Source organism: Camelus dromedarius, chromosome 6, assembly GCF_036321535.1.
Source record: "Camelus dromedarius isolate mCamDro1 chromosome 6, mCamDro1.pat, whole genome shotgun sequence".
In the NCBI taxonomy this organism is placed as follows: Eukaryota; Metazoa; Chordata; class Mammalia; order Artiodactyla; family Camelidae; genus Camelus; species Camelus dromedarius.
The window spans coordinates 19,336,858-19,363,214 of NC_087441.1; the positions used below are offsets into that span (position 1 = coordinate 19,336,858).

General features: G+C 45.7%; 1 protein-coding gene across 6 annotated transcripts in view; it reads right to left on the reverse strand.

The window, feature by feature from the left end:
* Nucleotides 1–23,802, reverse strand: part of PHACTR2 (phosphatase and actin regulator 2) — a 241,125-nt gene extending 217,323 nt beyond the window's left edge. For all 6 annotated transcript variants that reach the window (XM_031456470.2, XM_031456468.2, XM_031456464.2 and 3 more), the window contains exon 1: nt 23,579–23,802. In XM_031456470.2, coding sequence (XP_031312330.2) covers nt 23,579–23,792 — 214 coding nt within the window. In that variant the 5' untranslated portion in view covers nt 23,793–23,802. The remainder of the gene's footprint in view (nt 1–23,578) is intronic.
* Nucleotides 23,803–26,357: the final 2,555 nt, after the last annotated feature.

Here is a 26,357-nt window from a genome sequence, read left to right on the forward strand (position 1 = left end):
CCCTCCCATGAGGGCTCTCTGAGAACAGAAACCCTGAGAAACCAAATTCTCAACACATTGCCTTGTCTCAGAGGCATAATTTTGTCTTTTGACCAGGACCTCCACAAAAATCATGAGTGGATAAGAGCAACTCAACACTTTGTTTATATGAATAGCCTGTAAATGTCATGTTCTCAGAGCTACAGAATGATCTCAGAACAGAGTTAGGAAACTCTTTTAAAATGGTATCTAACATTAAAAAGATAGAGGGATATGCTACATACTAATAATGTTTTATGTTCAAATTAGATAAAATTTTTCACATTCATTTTTACTTCTATATGTAATAAAAGCAATAATATATAACTATCAGGAGGAAAAACTTTTGGTGAGCCATCTTTCTTACGGGCAACTCCTTCCTTCCTTCCTTCCTACCTGGTCTGTGTCTGACGTGAGGTCACCCAGTCCTTCTGGGTGAGGCCCCCTTGTGGAGCAGTCGGCATGAAGCAGTAGGGATTTTGGCCTCTGTGGTATCCTGCACATCCAAGGACCCGTTGCAGTGTTGGAGCTTCTGAGGGTCTTCACACCTGCCAAGCTCAGAGGGTCTGCAAGCACCATATGGATGTCCTGGTTGAACAGCACTGAAACAGTGCCCCTCCCCCTCATCACTGACAAGCCCAGCATCCCTAAGCACTAAGACTATTGTCTGGTGGGTAAGGAAAACTTGCTGGGAAGGCCAGACCTCCTGCGAGAGGCAGAATGGCTCACCAGCAGCAAGCACGCACGTCATGTCAAGGTTAGACAGAGGTCAGTCCTGCCGCAGCTCCTCCCCCTCCCATCCTTGCCTGTGTCTGAGGTCTGCTGGGCCTGGGCCAGGCTGGCCCAAGACTGATTAACCCAGCCCGGCGGCCAGGTTCAGGAGTCTGGCCAGATCATCACTTAAAGCTCCCCAGAGCTCTGACTGGTCCTAAGCCTGGAATTCTTACAAATCTTGACCTCCCCCTCCTCCCCTCCTCACCCCTGATCTCTCACACACACACCCCTACCTGGCATTTTACTTTCTAACTTTCCAGAGTTTTTGCTAATTCTTGTATTCTCTACACTCCCTCTCCTCTGTGTACCCACGCTGCTCCCCTTGCCTGGAATGACCTCTTCCCCCTCACCTGGTGAGCGCCTGCTTAATCTTTCATGGCTCAGCTGAGGGTCCATCCCCTCCTCTGGGTGAGTGGCCTCGCTTGACAATTCCAGTCTAGCTCAGATCTCCCTCCTACGGGAGCCTATACTGCACTATTTGGAAAGGGAACAGAAATGAACTAGTCAGATGTTTGTTGATGCCACAGAAATAAGCTCTTAGATACAGCGACTAAGGATGTCTTACTCATATTTGTGCCTCCAGCACCTTCCACCCAGTAGCTTCGCCATCAGAATGGATCAAATGCATAAACGGATAAAAGATAAAATCAAAGTGAGAGCACTCAAGACAGTATACCTAAACTACCTGGGCTTCTAATTGGCTACTAGTGACAGGGTTTGCAGATGAATTTGCCTAATTTAAGACACAATTAAACACTTGCTTCAGTTTCCAGTCAACGGATTGATTAGATCAATCAGAACTGCAGTGCCCCTTCTATAAAGAGAAAAATTCTGCAACATACTTTTCCCCCAAATCTCTCTCCAAAAGTGGAATTATTTAATTTAGGGATTGGTTTTAATTTTTAAAACTCAGTGGATTATATTTTAATAAATAATACTATGTAATATTTACTAAAATTGTAAAAAATATCAAGTATTTGTTTTCTTCAGATTAATTCCCATATGTATAAGAACTCTACATCTTGAGAATGTTTTCATAACAATCCTCATAATCCTTGTCCTAAGTTTTTTTTAAGTACTGGAATCACTGGTTACATTTGCTATATGGCAGAGTAAGAGAAGGGGAGGGGAAGGAGTTATCTTACGTGCTCATGAATGAATTATAATCAGTTCCTTCCTCCACTGGATCTTCCTGCTTCAGACCCAGGAAGAGTGAGGGGTGGAGGTGGGAGGGAGGGATGTCAGGATATAGTTACTATTGATAAACATGGTATCACCAACTACTAAATAACTTATGACTCTGCCCCTTCTCCCTTTCTTCCACTCTCCTGACATTTCCCCAGGAGGATCCGTGAGGACGATTCTGAAATGGGCTGGTCTCACACTAGATCCAGGGGATTCTGACTCTGAATTCATAATGGTCCAAGAGACATGGTTGGAGCTGACCCCACGGGATCAGATGCAAATAAAAAGCAGATGCCTGCAATGAGAATGTTTCAGCCAAGATCCAAAACTACCCCCAAAGGAGCAGAGTACAAGGATACTTGCTCTCTCAGAACAGTCATCCATATATCACAGTGCAGGGAAGCCTTGACCCATTCCAGGAAGTCTTCACAGATCATTAAAGATGAAGTCACTCCTTATTTGGCCCAGCACCCCTCCAATCACCCCATATGTGGGAGAAAGTCAAAGATGGGCTGGGAGGGGCTGAAAGCTACTGTAATCTGCCAAGCAGCCCTTTCTTTCATTGGTCTTTGTAACAGCACCACCCTCCCCCCTTAACCCGTAGTGCGTCCCAGCTGCTCAATCATCAGAGAAGAGTTTACCCACCACGCAGCTATCTGATCACCACCACTGGCCCACAGTTTGCAGAAACGTCTAAAAATCCAAACAGACTTGTCTACTCAAGGGCTAGTTCAGAAACAAACAGCATTAACTAGATTTTGTAAGAAAATCTCTACCTCTTTGCATTGTAAAAGCAGCATGAATCTACCTTGGAAATATATAATTCATTTACATATCCTCTTTACCTTCCTCTGTCTAGAATGTTACTAAGAACAAATGATAGAGGTGATAAGAATAAGTGAAATAGTGAGCTTCCTGGTCTCTCCACCATGTGGCCTAAAAAGTGAAAATAAATATGAAAACATTTAATGTGGGCCTTAAAACAGAACTGACACTCATGACTTATTTTTTAAAACCTAGTCTAGTACTACATGTGAACTTGGAAATGGAAGATTTCTAATGCTGATGGAACACTGCTTATATGGTAAAGGGAAGAAGTAGATGAAAGGGAAATGGGAACATTTTGGAGGAAAGAAAAAAAAGGTGGATAACTTTTTTTCTCCCTATAATATTGTTACATATAAATAGAGGGAGACTTTTACGTTTGATTGTATGATGCTCTCTTAATTCTCTTTCAGTCTATGGGTTCCTGCACCCAAAGTAATAAAATACCTAGGAATAAATCTAACCAAGGAGGTGAAAGACTTATACGTGGAGAACTATAAAACACTGATTAAGGAAATTAAAGAAGACTCTAAAAAATGGAAAGATATCCCATGCTCCTGGATTGGAAGACTCAATATTGTTAAAATGGTCACACTGCCCAAGGCAATCTACAGATTTAATGCAATCCCTATCAAATTACCCAGGACATATTTCACAGAACTAGAACAAATCATAATAAAACTTATATGGAACCACAAAAGACCTAGAATTGCCAAAGCATTACTGAAGAAAAAGACAGAGGCTGGAGGAATAACTCTCCCAGACTTCAGACAATACTATAGAGCTACAGTCATCAAGACAGCATGGTGTTGGTACAGAAACAGACATATGGACCAATGGAACAGAATAGAGAGCCCAGATATGAACCTACAAACTTTTGGTCAGCTAATCTTCAACAAAGGAGGTGAGAATATACACTGGAATAAAGACAGTCTCTTCAGCAAATAGTGTTGGGAAAACTGGACAGCAGCATGTAAAACAATGAAGCCAGAACACTCCCTTACACCATACACAAAAATCAACTCAAAATGGATCAAAGACTTAAACATAAGACAAGATACAATAAACCTCCTAGGAGAAAATATAGGCAAAACATTATCTGACATACATCTCAAAAATGTTTCCTAGGGCAGTCTACCCAAGCAATAGAAATAAAAGCAAGAATAAACAAATGGGACCTAATTAAACTTACAAGCTTCTGCACAGCAAAGGAAACCATAAGTAAAACAAAATGATAACCTACAGAATGGGAGAAAATCTTTGCAAACAATGAAACCAACAAAGGCTTGATCTCCAGAATATATAAGCAGCTCATACGACTTAATAAGAAAAAAAACAAACAACCCAATCCAAAAACGGGCAGAAGACCTAAACAAGCAATTCTCCAAAGAAGAAATACAAATGATCAATAGGCACATGAAAAAATGCTCAATATCACTAATTATCAGAGAAAGGCAAATCAAAACTACAGTGGGGTTATCACCTCACACCAGTCAAAATGGCCATCATTCAAAACTCCACAAATGACAAATGCTGGAGAGGCTGTGGAGAAAAGGGAACCCTCCTACACTGCTGGTGGGAATGCATTTTGGTGCAGCCACTGTGGAAAATAGTATGGAGATTCCTCAAAAGACTAGGAATAGATTTACCATATGACCCAGGAATCCTGCTCCTGGGCATATATCCAGAAGGAACCTACTTCAAAAAGATACCTACACCCCACTATTCATAGCAGCACTATTTACAATAGCCAAGACATAGAAACAGCTTAAATGTCCATCAACAGATGACTGGATAAAGAAGAAGTGGTATGTTTATATAATAGAATACTATTCAGCCATAAAAAATGACAACATAACGCCATTTGCAGCAACATGGATGTCCCTGGAGAATGTCATTCTAAGTGAAGTAAGCTAGAAAGAGAAAGGAGAATACCATATGAGATCATTCATATGTGGAATCTTAAAAAAAAAAAAGAACATAAATACAAAACAGAAACAGACTCATGACATAGAATACAAACTTGTGGTTGCCAAGGGGGAAAGGGGTGGGAAGGGGCAGACTGGGAGCTCAAAATTTGTAGATACTGACAGGCATATGCACAATAGATAAACAAGATTATACTGTATAACACAGGGAAATATATACAAGATCTTATGGTAGCTCACAGTGAAAAAGAATGTGACAATGAATATATGTATATTCATGTATAACTGAAAAATCATGCTCTACACTGGAATTTGACACAATATTGTAAAATGACTATAACTCAATTAAAAAAATGTTTAAAAATAATCTATAAGTTCCTGATCCCAAACGAAAATAAAGACACAGGCCATGTGGTAAAAAGGAGGAAAGCACCCGGGGCGGCACCAGGGCTGGATCCCAGGGGAGGCTCAGAGGAGACAGCTCACGCTGGGTGCGGGGGGTGTCTCCTGAGGTTGGTGAGGCTGGACTGGACACGAGGGACCCTATCCGTCCTTCCCGTGTGCTTCTGAGGGAGGGATGAGAAAAATGAAAGCAGCACTGGGGAAGGAGTAGCAATGTGCAGGATGTGCTCATGGATGGAAGATGGTTCCAGCTTGTTCCATGGACCGTTGGCCTAAATTTGACCTGTTCAAGAATATCACTTGCCTTGTGTTTCAACTCACAAGGTGTCACCTTTATGCTTCTTTCAGAGTCCAGGCCAAAGAAGCTACATATCTATGTTTCCAAGGTTGCAGCATGCTAATGGGGTGGGGACGTGGGGAAGTGCGAGGAATGGGTACCTCCAGGTACACAAGGCCATTAGGAGGGAGAAGTGGCCACGGTAAAACAACTGGAGTCTGGAGGAGCTGGACCAGACCCACATGGTCAGGTCAGCCCATCGAACATCAAGACCCTGTGCAGTAGGAGTGAGCTATCTCACCCTCGGGCCGCATCTCCCACTGCCCACATTGTCCCCACCACTCCCATACCCTTCTTCCTCCTCCCTCAACCCCCAACAAAGCGCCTCCTCCCACAGATATGAGAGTGGAAATTATCTGATCATCTGGTGTGGTGGCAGCAGCCTACACCTGGAATCAGAAGACCTGGGTTTGAATTCTACCTGGTGTCCACTGGCTGTTTGACCCAAGGCCACCCCTCACTTTCCTCATCTATTAAATGAGGTCAGTAAGAGTCAAATGGGATTCCGAAATTATGAGGATCAAATATGTTAACACTGAATTATGAGGATCAAATATGTTAATTTGAAGTTCCCTGTAATCCATAATTATGATGATGATTAAAGTAATTTACACACTTACCAATGTGAATGACCACTAAATGGCCTTTCTCCTTCAGGTCATGTTTACCTTTAAATGGAAAGTTTGTCAAATCAAATGAATCTCTTATTAGTGAACTCTGACCAATTCTTCTGGCCCAGTTTAAGTGAGTCTGGGGCGAGCCCGCCCTTTCATTCTGGCCTCAATTTTATTTCAAAGACGAATGTGGTTTTTAGGATAGAAGTGGACAAGCAAGCATCACTTCCATCAGTTCTTGGAACATTAGTAGTTTTTATACCTGGTACCTAGGAGCATTGGAGATACCCAGACCAAAAGTCTAGACTTAATGTCTTGAAATGAATAACTTTAAGGACTAAAGTCTGGAGTGACCTGGGATTGGATTATATAGCACCTGGTGTTGTAAAATTCTGTGATGAACAATTCTAATCAAAGATGGGGAATTTGGTAATTATCTACAGAGAACAGAAACCTGCCTGAGGTCCCTGAAATATGCTCCTTCATTCATTAATTTCTTAAACACCTTGAGTTTTCATTGTCCCTTCTACTGACTTCCATGTAACACTACAAATAGATTAATCAGTAAAAGGTTTGGTTTCCTTCCTCCCTCCCTCCCTTCTTTCTTTCCTTCTTTTTTTTTTCTTTTTCCTTTTCTCTTTTTTTTTATAATTGTGAAATATCAGCTTAAAAACATCAGTTTAAAAAACAACAGTTGAAAAAAAAAAACCCTAAATATCAAGTGCAATAAGTTCTTCTTTGCCTGTGATTATATTGCATCATAAAAAGTCATCCTGAGGTGACAGTTAGATTTTACCTGCAAATGGTGGTGGGAAGATGTGAGTAGGTGGTAGTATCAACCTTTGACCAAAACCAGGAAATTCACATGATTAGTTAGGGAAAAAAATTACTCAGACAGGTGGCTGGGATTGCTATCTGATCAAGGAAATTCTGACACTCCGATGCAGTGGTCAGACATTTGATTTCCCCTCTATGGCCAGAAACTTAGGAACGCCAATTGGAGCAAGAGGAACAGCAGAAAATAAACTGATAAATGAAGTGTAAAAGCATTTCTGCTGGTGATTATCATGGTAGAGGACAGAAGAGACCAGAAAGAGCCCCCTCCTTTTTTTCTCCCACAAGTTTTCACAGACGGTTATATATTAGTTGTTTCAAAACTTACACAAGGATTGGGGACTAGAGGCAGTGAAATTTAGCAGCAGTGCTGGTGTTAAAGCGATAAGGCTTTGGCTCCAAGTAACACCTTCCAATCTGTACAGCAACAGCAATGGAAACTTGCTACAGGCAGGGTGGTGTCCCACATTTTAACTTGCCCCCAGAAAATATCCCGAATTTCACAGATGTTCACAGTAAGCTGACCTGATTGTAAATATCTTCTCTTCTGTATATCCCCGCTGGTTAAATGAAGTTATGCAAAGGCGCAGACAAAAGCAAAGCAGGAAGCCTCCCACACTAGAAATGGGAGATAAGAATCACAGAAGCCGGAATGGCTCTTACTGACGGGCATTTCAAAGCAAAGGTCGACATATAGGGCATATTTGTAAATCCTCTGTATGTGTGTATAAACATGCCCCTTCACACATCAAAACTGGATTTGTTCTTGAGCAACAGAAGGTACTGAGAACAAAGTGAAAGCAACTGAACAGTAAATACACACTTCGAAGGTATTCAACAGACAAAAGAGTATTACCTTTAATACACCAAGAGCTAAGACAGCGACGCACCAGAAAAATGGGCAGAGGTTGTGCATAGGAAGACCACGGAGGAAAAAAAATACGAATGGCTAATAACATAAAATACTTGTTAAGTTCAACAGTGATCAGGGACATATAGGACTAAAGACACAGTCCATATGGCTTAGATTAGCAAAAGCTAAAATATGCCAATAGTTTTTGGTCCTGGGGCGAGGAAACAGGCCCTCTCATGCTCTCCTGAGAGTGAAAATTTGTGCAGACTTTAGGGGAAAATACAGTAATGCTTAAAAACTGGTACTTTTTGATTTGGAAATATTCTCATGAAAATACACCCACCTATTCAGAAAGATATACTCAAGGTTCACTGAACATTGTTCATAATAAAAATACAGGGGAAAATGCAACATTAATATTAACAGGGAAGTGCTTATACAAAATATGATACAGCTAGACTGTAAAATTTTCTGCAAACTTTAACATGAGTGAGATAAAATTGTATATATTGACAGGAAAGAATGTTCAAAAAATTTTAACTAAAAAATGCAGTGTGCAGAGACAATGCTATGCATAATCCCAAGTTTATGAAAAAAATTATTCCCATATATTTTTGTGTATCTCCACTGAAGTAGTCTGAAAGGACACTAGCTGAAGACAAGTGAGGTTGGGGAGATGTGAGAGGAATTACACTTTTTCTTTCATAAACATCTGTATCAAGAATGTATTATTTTAATGGTGGAAAAATAGAAACTGATTTTGCTGAGGTTAGAAAAGTGGAAAATTGTTGTTTTGGTTGTTCTTCAATCTCATTGTGAATTATTGGGGTTAGATGCAGACATTCTGAAGGTGGTTGATTAGCTGACTCCACATGTCAACTGGAAAAAAAATGCACCACCTAAAAGTTGAGAAGTAAAAACTTAATTTTCAACTTTTAGGTTCTTTGGCAGACTTACTGAGGACTTCAAGCCTGAAGACACCCTCTCAGATCGCTCTGAGGGACCGCTCTGAAGACACAGAGGAGGAGCCAGGATATGAGTTTTTGCAACAAAGACCAGGTAATCAGAATATCAGAAGATTACTGTTAATTAAAGAAAATCAGATCTCTCCAGTTAAGAAATTTAATGCTTTTCTATGTATGGGGAGATGCAGGCGTCTGGGCTCACTGAAATCATTCCTTTAATATGCACCTGAGCTTTCTAGGGCCAGTACCCTGTGCTTTCCTGTCCTTTGTCCCCTCTGGGGGCACCACTGGGGGTGGCTGTAGTGGCTGAGGGCTTGGCAGCAGGTGGCCTGCTCGTCTCCATCCTGAGTTCCCCGCTCACCTTGGCGGGGGTTGGGGGGCGCAGGCTGGGGCGGCAGTGATGATGGCTGCTTTCTGCAGCATCCCTCGTTTACTGATAAGGCAGGCAATATTTTTCATTCATATACACGACGTTAACTTTAGAGTGTCCACTAATTTACTAACTGCTACCCACAAGGGGAGTGGGAAACAGAGGCAGACATCACAGCCCTGTCACACCTCTGGCCTCACTCTTCAGTGGATGTTGGTATGAAACAGTTACCTCCCCGACTTTGCTTTCCACGTTAACTTTGTCAGAGAACATGGCAGCCCTCTGCCCAAGCCCACCCCTCCGCGGACTTACTTCCCATCTCACTCAGAGAAAAAGTCCACATCAGTACAGTGGTCTACAGAGGGACAGGGCCTCCAACGGCTCTCCCCAGCTCACTCTGCCCTTCCGGCCTCTTTTCTGTCCCTCAGACACAGGAAACATCCGTGCCTCTGAGCCTTGGCCCTTGTCCTTTTCTCTGCTTGGAAGGCTTTTCCCTCAGCTCTCCCCAAGGTGCTCACCCTCACTTCTCTCAGAGCTTTCCTCAGATGGTGCCTCTGCAGTGCGGCCCACCTTGACTACCGTATCTGAGGTCCCAACCTCCACACCCGCACCCCGATACTCCTTGTCCCTCCCCCACTGTATTATTACCATCTGATATTCTTTATTTCGTTTACTGTCTCTCTCCAGTGACAAAGATTCTCTCCATGACCAAACTTCAGCCAGGCTCCTCTCAGGCCCCTTCCTGACTAGGCCTCCACCTTGACCTATAAATGTTTGAACAAACACTAACATAGTTTCTTATAAAAGCTCAAGGCTGCTTCCCTAAGACCACCCTAGCCTCCCTTAAAGTACCTGCGTGGGCAAACGCAAGGCTGCCAAAGAATTTAGTATTTATTCTAACCAACACCTGAAGACAGGGCCCCCTGACTCCTAGCCTCTGTGGGAGCCGAGGGGCCTAACTTCCTTAAGTGATAAGCGCCAGTTAACAAACCCAAGTGGGTTTCACATGGACCAATCCCCCCTCTTTTTTTTTAACTTTTTGTAATTTTTCACTTCCCTGCCCTTACTGAGCCCCTGCTTACGCCCCTCCTCACTCACCCCCTCCCTACTCCCTCACTCTTCCTTTGAAACACCGAGTCACCTCTGCAGAAACCGAAGTTGCATGCAGTTCGTCCCAGACTGTTCCCCTACTCCCGTGGCACATTACTGCTCAAAAACCTGTGCTTTCCACTCTCAGTAGCACCAGGCTTTGTTTATCTGTAATATTCCCCACTCTAACGTAGGCCGCAAGGGCTGGATTTTGTTTTCTCACTGGCACATAGTAGAAACTCAGTAAATACTTGCCGAACATCACTGATGGATCAACAAACGTGCATGGGTTTTAGTCCCTCCGGTGTATTCCCAGGCTGGGATAAGCCTATTCACACGTTGGGATGAAATATCATTGCTCACTTCACTCCTTAAACACCTGCCAAATGACAGGTGCCTGAATATCACAGATCATTCCAGTCTTCTTACACTTATCTTCGATTTGCTTTTAATCCCAACAGAGCACGATCTGCTACATGCTTAACATCCCCTGGAAACGTACACAACCGAGCACAGAACACCGCGCTGATGAACAGTTATTGAAAGATACTGTACAAAATGGATTTGCTTCCCAGGAAGTTTTGTATTGATGGTTATTTTCTCCACTCCCCACCCTTTACTTCCATCCATGGCCCCAGTTTTGAGACTTCCTTTCAGCCCAGCTTCCCCAGTGCCTCTGAGTTTCCATTCCCCAAACTTCACTGCAAGAGCTTTGGCTGTGAATTCCAGTAACTTCCTTCAGATGCAATCCAGTGATGTCTTTTCAGCGTTTACTGTTTAGATTCATAGATGATTTGACTGCTGCTAACCTCCCCCACTGACTCTTCCTCCCTTATTCTTCTCATTTTTTCCAGCTGTGGCTTCTCCCCATTTTTAGGTGACTACCAGTGGTCCCAAGTATAATCTTTCACATCCAACAAATGCTTTGTAAGTCACTAGTGTAGGTGAGGCACTGTGGAGGTTACAAAAGCCTAACACTCTAATCCTTCACTCAAGGAGAGGGGAGGCAGTCTACACTCATGGGAAAAACTAGAGTTTACTGCACAGTGGTTGCTTTAATAATTATTGGTTGAATGAAGTGGTTATATAGGAAAATTCTGATGCTAGCCTAGGCAGTAATGAACTGTTCACATGACTGACACCTTAAGTCAAAGTTCTCCATTTAGAGCTGTAGTCTTCCCCATTATTACACCTCTTGATCCTACAGGGTAATTTTCGTGGGTATTGTAACGTCAATCACAGTAGACAAAACTAATGTATCTTCTTATTACATCCTCAAATCTGCCTGCTTTCCAGCAGCCTCGTGATTCTCAGGCACCACCACCTTCTCATACTCAGGTGCATCTTAGCACCTGCAGTCCTCTTAGAAGGAGGTCCATGCCCCGCCCATCCAGGCAGTAGGTCCTGAAGCCTCCCTTCTCATGCCCGTGGGAAGCCTTTGTCTGGGTGTCTAACCCCAACTCCAATCTCCTTCAGCCTCTCCCTCCTCTGCTCTACAAAAGGCAGCATAGACACTGACAAATAAGGAACTAAAATGCTCTGCAAATGTAAAACTTTTCAAAAGTGTATATTCATCTTCTACTCTTGTCTTTACATGTTTGGGGTAATGCCATCTCAAAAAAAAACAGATCTGAGTCCTAAGTTTCCAGTGAATAAAGTGTTTTCATCTTAAGTAAAGAAAAAAATTATGGGTTAAATGAAATTTCCAATTATAAGATAAATAAGTCCTGGGATGTAATGTAAAACATGGTGAATATATATACTGTACTGTATATTTGAAAGTTGCTAAGAGAGTAAATCTTTAAAGTTCTCATCACACACACAAAACTTTTGAAACTGAAGGCAGAGATAGATGTTTAAACTTGTTGTGCTAATCATTTTGCAATACAGACATACACCAGTCATACTGTACGCCTAAAATTAATGCAATGTTATATGTCAATTATATCTCAAAAAAATTCTATCTCCATCTCTGAACCCTTCTATCTGAACACCCTCTAGATGCTAGACACATAGAGCCTTTACCAATAAAAATCCCAGGAGCCAATTCACCTGGGCACTCTTGAAGCAAAATATCCTGCCAGGGGGAAGTCCTAAAGGCTCCCTATGGCTAAATATTTCAGTGCGTCCTTGGATGGAATTTTAAGCTACCCTAGTGCTAGAAGGAATCCAGCCTTAAAATAGTTGATAAGCCTAACAGGAACTATCCAGAGAGGCTTGTTCCTCAAAGTGTGGCTCACAGGCCAGCAGTACCAGCAGGACTTGGAAGCCTAGAAGAAAACACAGAAGCCCAGTCTCCATCCCACTCCTAGTGAATTCAACAAGATCCCCAGGCGCTTCACAAGAACAGTAACATTTGAGAAGTTAGATAACACAACTCTGTCACCTAAATCAGATGTAGACTCAGGTGAGAGCTCTGGTCAACAGGTCATTACGGTTGATGTGAGTTGTGCACTGATGCACAGAAACGTCACCCCGATACCCACCTAGAAGAGGATGGAAGACGGGGTGCTTTCCGATGAGGCAGTCTAGGTCTCTAATTTTTCATCCTCTGTGGCATGCCTTTGTTGCCTGCTGACTATCAACAGAGCAGCAAGGTGACGATGGCTGAAAAACCACAGCCCGGGATTAAGAGCTTCCTTGCTGGGGCACAGGGACCAGTTGAATCATATCGAGACACCTCCACCCCCGGTCCTCAGTAAGAGTTAACACAGGTGAGGGCCTGCAAACATGAACTTCAAGGGAAGCCTGGGAGGGAGAGGGGGCGCAAAGAGCAGCAGTTACAATAGGTGTGTGCTGGAGGACAAGGAAGGAGGGTGCCAGGCAGCCCCAACGGGGAGGTGGGCCAGGAACATTTACACACAGGTTTTGATGGACAAGGTAGGTTTCTCAGAGCTAGAAAGTTCAAAACACCATCTTTATCCTTCTGCAGCTGCCTGGCAGCTGCCAGTCCCTCCTGGGCCTGGGCAAACGTTCCCATCTCACCACTGCCCAAGGCCATGGACTTCGTTCAGATCCCAGCCCTCTGGGAATTTGTCCAAAGAGACATTAGGCCAGTAAAAAACTACCGATCTTGATCTGGATAACTACATGCAACCTAATGCCAACCCTCAGCCCATGCTGAGAAATAGTTAATGAGAACAGGGCAGAGGAATGCTATCCCACACCCCAGACGGGCCCCACAAGCCAGGGTCACCAGCTGGGGGAACAGAATCCCCAGAGATCCAGGCTTTGAATCAGCCTCACTGCCACAGGTTCCATCTGGGAAGAGGCACAGACTGATCTGCTGTGTTACTAGGCCCACTAGTAACGTTCCTCGAGTAAGGAGTGTCTGGTAAGTGACCCACTGAGGGCTGAATAGAAATACAAGGGCCTAGATTGCACCGTGGCAACGTGCATCCTACAGCTGGCGTGGTGGTTGTGGGGAGTATCCTGTCGATTGGCCCAGAGAAGAATGTCTCTCTTCATGACCAAACCATCTGCCCCAGATTCTTCACACTCCTCAGTCCCTGAGATCTGCCCTTGGGACCCACCCTAGGGACCCACCCCTCCAACATGTGCCCCCATCCTTCACCCCAGCCAACCACCTCCACCATCCTTGCTATTCTGACCTGTTTCCTAGGAAAACCCCTCCTTCTTGCTTCCTTCCCCATAACTCCAAAACACCCACTGCGCTACAGGACATCCACTTCATTACAGACAAAAAGACTTCCTTATTCTATATAATTGTATTACCCCACCCTTTTTCTTCTTTCTTACCTTAACGGGCATTTGACTTTTCTCAGTGGCACTTTTGCTTCCCAAAAGCCCAGGAATTCCTCCCCTTGCCAGTCCTCTGGTACACTGAGGTAGCGGATACTGTTGGTGGGTGTTCCCATTCTAACCATCTCTGTCTAAGAACTACCCTCTCCACGCCTGTAAGAGTTCGTGTATCAGCCTTACCTGTCCCACGTGATGGATACAGACGGTCACAGGAATGGCTACCTGGCCCAGGCCCGGTGTTTGGAATTGGGATCCAAAGACACAGAGGGGTCTCTGCTTGCTCTGAGGATATGTGAATGTGGGAACTCTGAGGAAGCACGTGCTCATAACAGCAGAGAAATCGGGTATGGGTGGGGGGACAGATGGATGGATGCAAGGATAGATGGAAAGATGACAGATAGCTAGCTAGATCCCTAGAAAGAACAAGTGATGGAGAGTTAGAGAAGGAGTACCTTCCTTGGCCACAGCCAACTTATCAGTTTCCGGTTCTAGGTCCTCATGACACTCAACTCTACTTACTGGTTTTGAACTGCGCTTGTATGCTTATAAAACAAAAACAAAACTCTCTTCTTTCAAACAAAGGAGTCTCCATTACTGGTGACGGAAATGTGTTCATTTTGATCAAATCCTCACTATCACTTAATAATCATCTCATTCATGTCTCATTCTGAGTGCCTCCCACACACATCACATTGTCTTCTTTACTTTCTTAACCTCAGAGTCACTATGTTAACAGTCCAAACTGACCTGCTCGGTTAGCCTACGCCACCTTGCATGGTCATAAATTTTTGAGGTATAAAGTATTACTATAAAGTAATATGAATGACTTAGGTGTCCAAATGAGCATTATTCCCACCAAAATAATCATTCTGGGAGACAATGTGGCCGCTATCCTGGCCATTTCTGGAATGTCTCTTCAGATCTTCACCGCTGACAGTAAACTTTTGTCTCTGAAAGTTAGACTTGATTTTCCCAAAGAGCTGCAATTGTGCGGTAATCAGAGCAAGGGGATAAAATAAGGGCACAAAACCTTTACTCATAAAACTGTGTTAAACACTTTCACCCAGTAAGACCCTCATTGGAGTAAGCATCTGACAATTTTAAAAGATAACATTCATTTGAAGACATAAGTTCTACTACATTTATTAAATGTAAGTCATGTTCTTTATCATCATCACATCTTTCTGTTACCTTCATCCAGGCATTTGGAGCAGAAATCCAAGCTTTATAAAGCCCAGTAGGTTGGAGAAGAGGGATTTAATAACTGTTTGTTATTGATGTTAGCTTCTTACTTATTATTTGATACAAATGATACCTGTAAAGAAGACATGCCGTTCAGGTAGGTTAAAACGTAACACGAAGGCAAACGATTACAGACCAACCCTGATGACCTGAATCACGGCCATAAATTATCTGTCACTCATTTAAAAGACGTGAGCTGCTGACCCAAGTTGAAGCATCACACCGATGATATTCTTGCCCTCGTCCCAGTCCTGAGCTCTGGGGATAATGTGCTTTTCTTTAAGTCACACGTTTCTTCCTGTTGTGAGGGATAAGCAGTAGCTACTTTTTCTCAAGCCCTCACAGAGGCATCGAGAAACTGCTAAGTAAGGTATATAAATGTCAAGCGTTAGCCAATAGGTCACGCAGTGAGCCAGATCTCAGAAACCTTTCTAAGGCAAGTCGTGCAGCCCTCTCTCCTCTGTGCAGACTTCAGCGAGCGCGATCAAAGATAATGAGTCACCGGCAGGGTGTTCTAAAAACACTAACGCTGCCTCAGTGTGTTCTTCCTGGGCTTCACTGTAACTGAAACTACACTCGTACTTTGAGACAAGATACACACACGACTCCAAGACTGAGTAGTTTTAGGTCAAAAGAACACAACGAAGTAATGATAACTGAAGCGCGCTCGCCTGGAAATACTGGATCCCAGAATCACCTCACGGTTTAATCCAGATGGGTTGTTTACGCTAGAAATCTCAAGTGTTGGATATACCTTAAGAGACAGAAAGTTGGCTGGGGCCTGAAAACGACCTTTTGACAGAAACAGATGCTTATTCTGATGATCTCAGAGTAGTGTTTGTACAATAGGACGTGATTCGAAGTCCTCCCTGTTGGTGGGGGCACAGACGAGTTGTTTTCTACGAGGGGCAATGGACATGCACTAAAGTCCTGCCAGGGAAGGAAAAGAGTGTGAGCGGTGAGGTCCTAAAGATGTGGGTGTCAATCCTACCACTTCCCTGCTGTCTGCGGGACAGAGGGTTACTCAATTTTTCTGAAGCCAGGTTTCTTAGCTAAAAAGTGGATTTGACACAGAGCTCCGTCACAGGGTTGCTATAACGGTGAAATGTGATAGCTTGTGTAAATAATGCAGGGCTGGATTAGCATGAGGGTTCACTCCCTTCTAAGCCCTCTTGCCTACACTCTGGCGTCCAACTCCCAGCAAGGCCCAGCAAGGAGGCTGCAGAATCCTTGTTCCCTGGAACCCATCATCACCAGCTGAGGCTGGACTGACATTCACAACTGCCCTTTCACAGACCACTTCCGTAGGCGCTGTGAAGGGTGGTTGGCATGATCCTCCCGAGGAAGAGCTAATAATCTCGTGAGCAGCTCTTCAAAAACACTCTAGTTAATTTTGGAGGTTTTTTGTTTGTTTGTTTTTGTTGTAAACATTTAGAAATCATAGCTTCTACCCAAATTTCCACTTATATTTTTATCACTTTGCCTAATGTTTTAACTTATGTTTTGATTTATGACTTGATGTCAAAAAGAGCTGACTTTTAGGGAATTCATGCATTAAGTCTGTAAGTATTTGGTAAGCACCTACCATATACCAGGGCCGGTGTCTGGCGTTGAGAAGGCAGAAGTCAATGAAACACAGTTTCTGTTTTCAATGCTGTGACAACATGAAGAAGGACACAGTGTAATGTATCACAGTGAGTCCTGTAACAGACGTGCACCCAAGGTGCCACCAAGTTCATGGCATTTTAGAGTCCAAAAGCACTTCTCACAGTCTCAGCCTCGCATGAACCCTATGAGCTAGGTGTTACTGTTACTAATCATTTCCAGGTCAGACAGAAGGAAGCCAAGCGGAAGGAGGGGAAGTAAGCTGACCAAGATCACACCGATAGCAACCGTGATTCTGTGTCTTAAATCTCAACCGGCTGTGTTCTCGTCACCATTGTCCCTCAGCATCCATGTCAGAACACACTCAGAACATGCCCCCATCAAGCTTGCAAATGCCTTACAAATGTCACCTGAAATGTGTCTCCCTTCAGACACAGGAAGTTCTCATACTCTGGTCCTGGCCCAGCCTATCTCCCTTCTCTCCCCCAGGACCCTACTGAGAGCCAAATGCACTACTGAGTGTTTTCTGAAGGTGTCCGTTGCTTCGGGCCTTGGTGCTTTTTCTGTACTGTTTCCTCTCCCCAAACACTCCTCCTCCACCCCACCCAGCTCCACCTTCCTCTTCCTCCTCCTGCCTGGAGATAGTAGAGGTTTTACCTCCTCCAGGAAGCTCTTCTTGATTACCCTCCCCCCAAGCCATTTCCTATAACAGAGGCTTCTGGGGTCTCCCCCAGGCCCAGGACAGGGCACTAGTCATAGCTCAGACTTTACTGCACTGTAGTCATCTGTTTATTTGCCTGTCTTTCCTCCACTAGGCTGTGAGTTCCTTAGGGATGTTTTTGCAGCCTCTGTGTTTAGCCCACTAGCTGTCTGTTGATTGAATGAATGAACAAGGAATCAAAATATGCTCCCTTGCCTAGTGTACCTCCTGCAGTAGCTGGAGCTCAAAACAAATCTACAGCTTTGCCAGCAGTCTCAGGGCTACCCTTGAACTACTGATGTCACCTAGAGCTTACCAGTTAGGTATAATGAGCTCTTTGTGTATCTTCTGAAAGTAAGAACAATGGTAATCATCACCATTATCAGTCATTTTTTGTGCATAATCATGGAAAATCACAATAGCTTAGACCACTAGACATGCTGCTGTTAGGATGCTGAAAGCAATCCATTCTGCTTTCAATCTTACTCCCAAAATTGCAGAACCATATCTGCCCAGCTCTGTACACCCAGAGCCTAGAACAGTGACTGGCACATAGTAGCCCTTGCCTCGATAAATATTAATTAAATGAGTGAATAGAAACTGCCCAGGTTCAGTGCTTTCTAAATGGCCTTATTGGCACCATGTGGACAACCATGTGATGACTACGCTCTCCAGGTCACAACTGGCTTGAGTTTGGGTGGGTATCAGATCAAGGACAGTGTCTCTGGGACCTCAGTGTGACTTCTGACCTAGGCTTCCAACAGTGGATCTTTTCTAGGGACTTGAACTAAAAGCGATGAAGAACATTTTCCAGGTCAATATATGGACAAGACTGAAGAGGAAGCAAAGGGAAGTTGTGGCAGGGCCGGAACTATGACGTGGTGTTTGTGTGAGTAGATAGATGAGGACGCACCTGCCAAGGAGTATCTGTTCAGGTGGGAAAGCAGAGAGGCAAAGAGAAGCTGAGTGTCGGGGAGGCCGGGCCACCCTGGAGGAAGCACCGGAGAGAGAAAGGAACTGGTCCCCGGGGCCGCCTCGGTTCCTGACAAGTCTCCAGTCTCAGCTCCAGGTCAAGTGCAAGCTGACTTAACAGGCACATCCTTACCTAATAGGTGAAGATAACTTTCAGAGCTTCAGCCTCTGCTACAGGGTAACAGGTGACGCTGAATTTTAAAGTGTTCACCTTGGGAACAGGACCATCATCAGCTTACATCACTGCTTGCTTCTGTGAGCATTAAATAAAGGCACCTCTTCTGGGATAAAGCCTGACCGGCAGTCAGCTCCTAGCTGGATGAGAAGCCTTTGCACAAAGAAAAGGCTTCCCTCCTTGGGGGAGGTGGGGGCGCTGTACAGCTTGGCCAGGGCAGGGCACAGGCTGGATTTGAGCCCCCCTTGTCCGTTCTGCTCAGCACGTTTTGTACCGCCCAGGCTGCCCCGCTTTTCCCGGCAAGATGGCTTTACTCTCTTGTGAGAAGGCAGAGACAAAGTAAACTCAGAGCCAGATGGTCTTTGGTGAAAAATCACTCTGAGTTACATGATTAGAAAGTGAGCAGGCGTCCAAGTTCCTGCCTGGGAAACACTGTGACTGGGCCCAGGAGCCCCCAGGACCCAGCCACCCTGGCACGGCATGGCATTATGCTTTGGGGAGCAATGGCTGAACATGCAAGCACCAACTGGAAGAGTTATAACCTTAGAGGGCACTGGGAGCGCTAGCAAGATGTGGACAAGCAAGAACCTCCCCCAGTGGGACAGGTGACCATCAGGTGCAGAATCCGCCTTTGGACAGTGGCACCTGGTGGCCATGGCCAGTCAGCAGTGGGTATGGACTGACAGAACCTCCAGGCTGGCTAGATTTCTCACTCCACTCAGCACTGAACGCACTAAGGATGAAAGACTCAAGAAAAAGATACTGGATTTGCCATTACCTATACATCTATATATATAATGAGGAGAAGGGGATGGCGGAGGCACGAATCAGGGTACCAAAGGAGCGGAGACTGTGTCTGGACACCAAGCTGATAAAGTTTCCCTCTACTCATACCGCCCTTTTTGAGGTGGCTCAGATGCTCTCTGTATGCGCAGCCCTAAGTGCGAGACTAAGAGTCATCGCTTAATGACAGTAAATACCTGTTGGTTCTCCCTACAGCCCGATGAGCCCAGCACAGCACCTGGCACACAGCAGGTCCACAGTCAGTACTTGCTGAGCGCTTACAACAGGAATAAGTCCTGGGCTGTGTCTTAAGTTTCTTTATTCACAAAACATTGGGCTTATCAGAAAAGCACATCAGAATCCACTGAATGTATTAAAGTTCCCAATGCGGAAAAAGTTTGGCCTGAAAATTAAGAGACAACCTGTCCATCTACTATGCAAAGCTTGTTTGGGGACTTTACTCTTTTAAATGGATAAAACATCACTTTATTTACAAAGAATGAAACTTTAAAAATCCAGAATTTTTGTTGAATTTCAGAACCGCGAGTTCAAAACTCATAAAGCAAAACCAACCTCCATTTTTCTAAGCTCAGTAAAAGGGCTGATGTATCAATTCCAATATAACTTGAGTTGTATTTTTAAATGTGCTTATTTGAAAATATGTGGCTTTCTTCACATTTTTTGTACAAATTTAAAATTTAAAACTAGAGTTTTTGCTGGCAAAGCACGTGCATTTTTATCACGTGGAAAATTAACCATTCAAATCACAAGTTAAATAAAAGCCGCTGAAGCCAGAGATGCTTTTCTTGACAAAAATCCAATAATAAAGCACAGACAGAGGAAGTGGATTCTCTTGTGATATCAACACATCAATGCAGTGCAAGCACAGAGCTGGTCTTTAAAAAAAAATTTTTTTGTATTGGACTGTCTTTTGTTGGCATAGTAGGCAAACTTTTCGAGTTTCAAGTTTTTATTATTCTTTCATGGAGAGAAAGGCAGAGAGGAAGTAGGGGTGGGAGGTGGGGTGACAGGTGGGGGTAGCCAAGATGGGTGGGTGTTCTGGAGTGAGGCTCTATTCTGATAACCCTTGAAGGATACTTTCTAGTCTTCTCTTCCTGCCCCTCCTCTGCTTCCTCCCGGCCACACACCACTGCAACATATGATGTCCCCTACCCCTCAACACTCTCCTGGGGTCTCACACCAGGTAATTCACTCAATATTAGAAATTAACCCTTAGAGGGGAGGATATAGCTCAGTGGTAGAGTGTATTCTTAGCACGCATGAGGTCCTGGTTCAATCCCCAGTACCTCCATCAAAAAAATAAATAAAAAACCAATACAACATAGTAAATAAATAAATAACCCCCCCAAAAAAAAACAAAGAAAAAAATTTTTTTAAGGAAATTAACTCTTAGGAAGGACTTCTTGACAACTAACCAAAATCAAGAAGCAGGGTGGTAAAAGCCACTTGGGAGGTGGCAGCAACAGAAGACAATACCAACAGGGATGTGAGAACGTACTAAATAAGACTCTTCAACCTCACACTTGCTCAGGCCAAGCCTGGTCACAGTGTCACAAGACATATGGCAGCGAGCCGTGTGGACATACAGGCCATAGCAAGGTGGTTCTCAAACCTTGCTGCCCACGAGAATCACCTAATGCCCAGGGTGCACCTGATGCCAATAAAATCAGAATCCCAGGTGCTGAGATCTAGCCACAAATTGTTTTGTTGTAGGGTGGTGGGTTTTTTTTTTTAACTCTCCAACTGACTCCTATGTGTAATCAACTTTGAAAACCAGTGGCAGAGAGTAATGTTTCTTAAATGTCAATGTGCCTAAAACAATCTGGGGATCTTGTGAGATGCAGATTGAGATTAAGCAGGTCTAGGGTGGGGTCCAAGATTCTGAGGTGAGGCCAGTGCTCCCTCATATGACCCAGCTTTGGATACTGCCCACTTGTGTGCCCAGAACCTCTGGGGAGGGCCTGGGAATCAGGCTACCCTCCATCAGGCCACAGAATGTTTTCCCAAGATGTTGTAATCTTTCTGTTGTGCCTCTAAGACAATTCCGTTATCCAGCCCAGTCATCTGACTGATTCTCCATCCATCCGGCCTGGCAGCAGAGGCTGCGGGGTTCTGGGGGAAAATACTCTGTGTGTGTCAATGAGGGACCAACTCATTCTTTTTCTCTCTGATTCTTAAGAAATGTGGGGATCTCCTCATCACCTTGAGCCTGCTCTTAAAGAAATCCAAGGCTCAGTTCTGAAGATGAAATACAGTCACATAGAAGTTCACTCTCTCACACATGGTCAGCATCCTGGGGTGCAGGGTGTCACTAAAAGCTGTCACTTCCTAATATCATTTAAGAGTGCACAGAAGACAGAGTCCTTGAAGTAAAACAATTTTATAAATTGCAGCCCACAGTTCATGTGATGTGTGCTTTGCACCATCATATTTAAAAGGTTTTTACTGCCCTGTTTCTGCACGTGAGCCTTAACTTCCATCTATGAAAGGGAGAAATGGTGATACAAGCTATGATTCGTTTATCGACAGTGACCAACTGGACGAATTTTCAGTTGTCTCTTTAGAGTCATCTGAATGGTTCATCTTTGTAAAAAATCAATCAAGATTATCCATGGCTAGAGTTCAGTTTGGCCCAGACATAAACACCAGGAGGTAAAATGCATTCAGCTCAACACTTTCTACAACGTGAACCTGACAGAAGACCCTCGATGCATGTCTCATAACCACTGCTTGTACTTAACAATTCTGACCTGCTCTAAGCAAACTGATCTGCAAAGTCAGATCACCAGTATCTCTGATGTTTTCTAAGCATACACACTGCATGACAAAAATGATGTTAGAAGAATAAGAAAGAGGGCTTTGATAGAACATGGAGCTAGCTTGGGGGTGGAGTGGAGTCAGAGACATGGAAATGTACCCTTTTTGAAGGGGAAACTAGGCTTCAGGTAGGAGTGAGTTGCAAGGGCCTGACCCCTGGGCACAGAGCCTGAGGTGGGTAATGGCGGACGGGAGCGTGGGTGCACTGGCCTGTCGCGGCTGTTGGTAGCTTTGATGTTAGCTTCAGTCCCAGCTTAACCAGCTCCCACTCATCCTCCCTAGATTGCAAATCAGAAAACAATCTGTAGAAACTTAACAAGTCCTATGGACTTTTTAAAAACAGTTCTCTAGTTCTCAAGATAATGCTTTGCTCAAAAGCATTTAAAAACGATTAATTATTTAATCCCCATAACCTTGCCACGTGGTGGTTCCACATTCTCATTCCCACTTTAAATACCGAGATATGAGGGACAAGGTTAAGTGATTGGCCCCACGTTACACAGCTCGGCGCTGGCAGCACCGGCCCTCAGCCTGGTTCTGCCCGTCGGTGCACAGAGCAGCCCGAGCTGGTGGCGCACACCGCGCCGAGGGGAGCCAGGGGGCCAGGCAAGGGCCAGAATGCCGGCGCTACCGCAGAGATGCTGGCTCCAGGCTTTGTCAAACTGAAGGATCAGATGAACCGACAGCACGGCCACACTCTCAACACCACCTGTGTGGGGTTTTATAGGGAAGAAAAACTCACACCCCGGGTCCACTGGCCAGTAACCGCCCTCCATCTCCTCCCCGCAGAAGGCTTTATTTCAGAAGCATGAGCAGTTGAGAGGGTTTTCAAGATTTGCATTGGCCCCAACACCGCCTCCCCCTACAACTCAAATAAGAGGACCGCACCCTTCCGAGGGACCAAAGTCGCGCTGAAGACCGAGGGAAGGGTCCTCTTCCTGATGGACAAGCCTAAGAACCAGAGCAGCCAGTGCTCCCGGCGCCGCACGGCCACACAGCCGCGCGGGAGCGCTCCCCATCGCAGAGGCAGCATCTCGCCCCGGAGAAACGCGCGACCACCCGGGGCACCGGCTGTAGCCGCGTTGGAGCATCTTCGAACGAGGATACCGAGCCGCCCGCAGCCAAGGAGGGGAACGGCGAGGGCGGGGGAAGGGGACTTCAGCTTTGCACCCCGCCCCCCCCCCAACCCCTGCAAGACGCTTCTCCCTTCCCGCTGCCAGCCGGCTCGGCCGCGCTGGCCGGGTCTTAGTCGCAACCACCTGCCCCCGCCGGCCCTCCCTTGGCCCCCAGCGCCCAGCCGCCCTTACCTGAGCCGGAGATGTGGACCCGGAGCGGGCGGCCCCGACTCGAGCACGACGACAGGTCGCTCTGAGAGCGGCCACGGGGGCTCGGGTCCCCGGGCAGCCTGCGCAGGGCAGGCGCCGGCGGCCGGGCGGGCGCCTCGGGCTCGTGGACCTCGGCCGCCGCCTGCCCGGCCGGTTCGCCCGAGGACTCCGCGGGGCTCCTTCCCGCCTCGGCCATCGGCTCCCGGCGGCCCAGAGCGCGGGGTGGGGCCGGCGCCGAGGACCGCGCTGCCCCGCGCGCGGCGACCCCGAGGCAGCGACAAGGGCGGGGAGGCTGGACGCCGGGCGCCGAGAAGCCGGTGGGGAGGGCGGGAGGAGGAAGAGGACAGAAAAGTTTGCACAGGAAGGAGCCGCCTACAGCCGGCTCACGCTCCCGCGGGCGAAAGCCGCAGCGCTCGGAGCTGGGCCGCCTTCTGTGCCCGCGAACCTGCCCGCTGCTCCTCCCCCTGGGCGCAGGCTCTGCCCTTTGGAGGACGGCAGCAGGAGGGTCCCCTCTGGGCGTCACCCAGCTAGCAGGCCTCAAATTATCAAAGTTGGGGCTTCAGGAGCTGGGGTGCAAGGTCAAGATTAACAGTGCAGTTTTCATTTGGGGGGCGCGGGGGTGGAACCGAAAGGATCGTCCCTAGTTTACGGGTAGGAAATTGCAGTGCCAAAGCTCTAGACGTGCTGGTGGGTTCGTGGCGGATCTGGAGTTCCTTAAGTCAAGGCCAGTGACCTTCCCCTCTCACCTCTTGTCCTGGAAGCCCTCCCCACCTCCCACCTATCCCCACATTCCTGGGTTTCTGTCTGCTGGGTAGGCTCCTACGTCATGTTTAAAGGCCAGTCTTCCAAATATCTGAGTAAATAACAAATTTTAAATCTGAGTCAGTGCTTTCTAGCGGAAAGACGGGTCTCCCAGCTCCATCTGCTGTTGGTTGGGAGTCACCTACTTTACCACCATGCCTTGTAGGACTGTGCAAAATGGGCAATGGAGATTTTGCGGATTCAGCAGATGATTTTACAACCTAAGCTTTATCAGTTTCACAATTAGGCCCCCAAGTTGTGACTTGCCCCAAATCAGACTCAGAAGTCACCATTCCTGAAAGCTCTTTTTGGCAAGGGACAAACGTCCCTGGGATCACCCACGGGCCATAGTCAGGCAGCAAGAACAGAAGGAGAAAAGATGGGAAGGGTTAGCAATTAACATTTATTGACACACACACGCCCATGTTCCAGGTGTGATGTCAGACACTTTACACACATGATATCTTTTAATGAAAAAACCAACCCAAGCAGAGGGGGTAAGAAAAGGGAGAGTGGGGACAGAAGTGAGGGATGCAAGCAAAAGAGGTAGATTAATACCCACAGAGGTCTTTATTAGCAACTTGGTCATACAGCTTGCCCTTAATAATTTAAAAGGGCTTTCACCAATGATTCTCACAGCAACCCTGTGGGGCGGGCAGGACGATTCCAGTTTTGCTGTGAAAACTGTCCAAATACAGGTCCATTTCTCCAAAGTCAGCCATGCCTGCCTGGTTCTGCTCTCAATAGCTCCTAGTTTCCCACCTCTTCAATTTCCATGACTCCAAGTGTCACTTTACTTCCTTGATATCTTGTGTGGTTTAGGACAGAAAAAAGATGCCTCTGCTTTAGAGCATTGACTTGCATTGTTTCGGAAGATAGGTCACTGGTAGGATTGAAAGGGCCCTTGGAAGGATTTCCCACTTTCCATGAATAATCCACAGTAGATTACTATGGTATTTGTCATCATCATTTGCCATCCTGTGTACTGTATCACCTGGTGACACTGTCTGTGCTCCTCATGTCCACTTCCTTAGCGGGTAGCTCCCTTGCCAGCTGCCATCGTGCTGGGGCACATATGCCTCTTCCCTGCACATGCATCTCAGCCCACTGGACACTCTCCATCGCTTACAGCATGAGTGTTTCCACCATCCTTCCAGGCCTCCTGTGCCTCCCTTTTGGGTTTATCCCTTAGGTCATCATCTTTTCTGAAAATAAGTAAATGAGTAACGAAATACTTCAGAACACATGAAATCTTCCCCCGCTCATTATTAGTTATTCAGCAATTCATCATTTCAACGTTCACTCAGTGAATATATATTGGAGTGCATTTCATGGGCCAGACACTGTGCCAGGCACTCCATGCCCTCGAGGAGACCCTCAATCCTATATCCCTCCATGCATTTTCCTTTCACAACCAAGCTTCTAGAAAGAGTAGCATCCAGTTGCTAGTCCTTTGTCCTTAGAGTCCTCTCTTCTCACTTATATTTCTTTACCATCTACAGCAAGACTTCTACGCCCACTGCTGCGTGGGGCTGCTTTGGCCAAGGTCACTTGTGAGTACTTAGTTGCCAGCTGTACTGGTGACCTCTCAGGTCTGACTTAGTCTGACCCCCGTTGCAGCCCTTCACACTCTGAATGACTTGTGCCTTTTCTGAGCTGTTTGCCTGGTTTCTGGGATAGTCCTTTCACTGGCTATTCCTCCAGGCTCTCTGCCTCCTCCTTACCCTCTTCTCAGGATCTTTTATTTCCATCTGTTCTGACCCAGTGCTCCCCAGGGGTCCAGTCTCTTGCCTTCACTCAGTTCACATAGTTTTTCCTAGGAAATCTCATCTTCAGCTTTAAACTGTGCACAAATCCCTCCTAAATTTCTACCTCCAGTCCAGACTCCTTTCCTGGTCTCTCAGGAATCCAATGGGCCTTGTTCTTGGTGTTTCCTTGACACTTGGCAGTCAGCATTCCC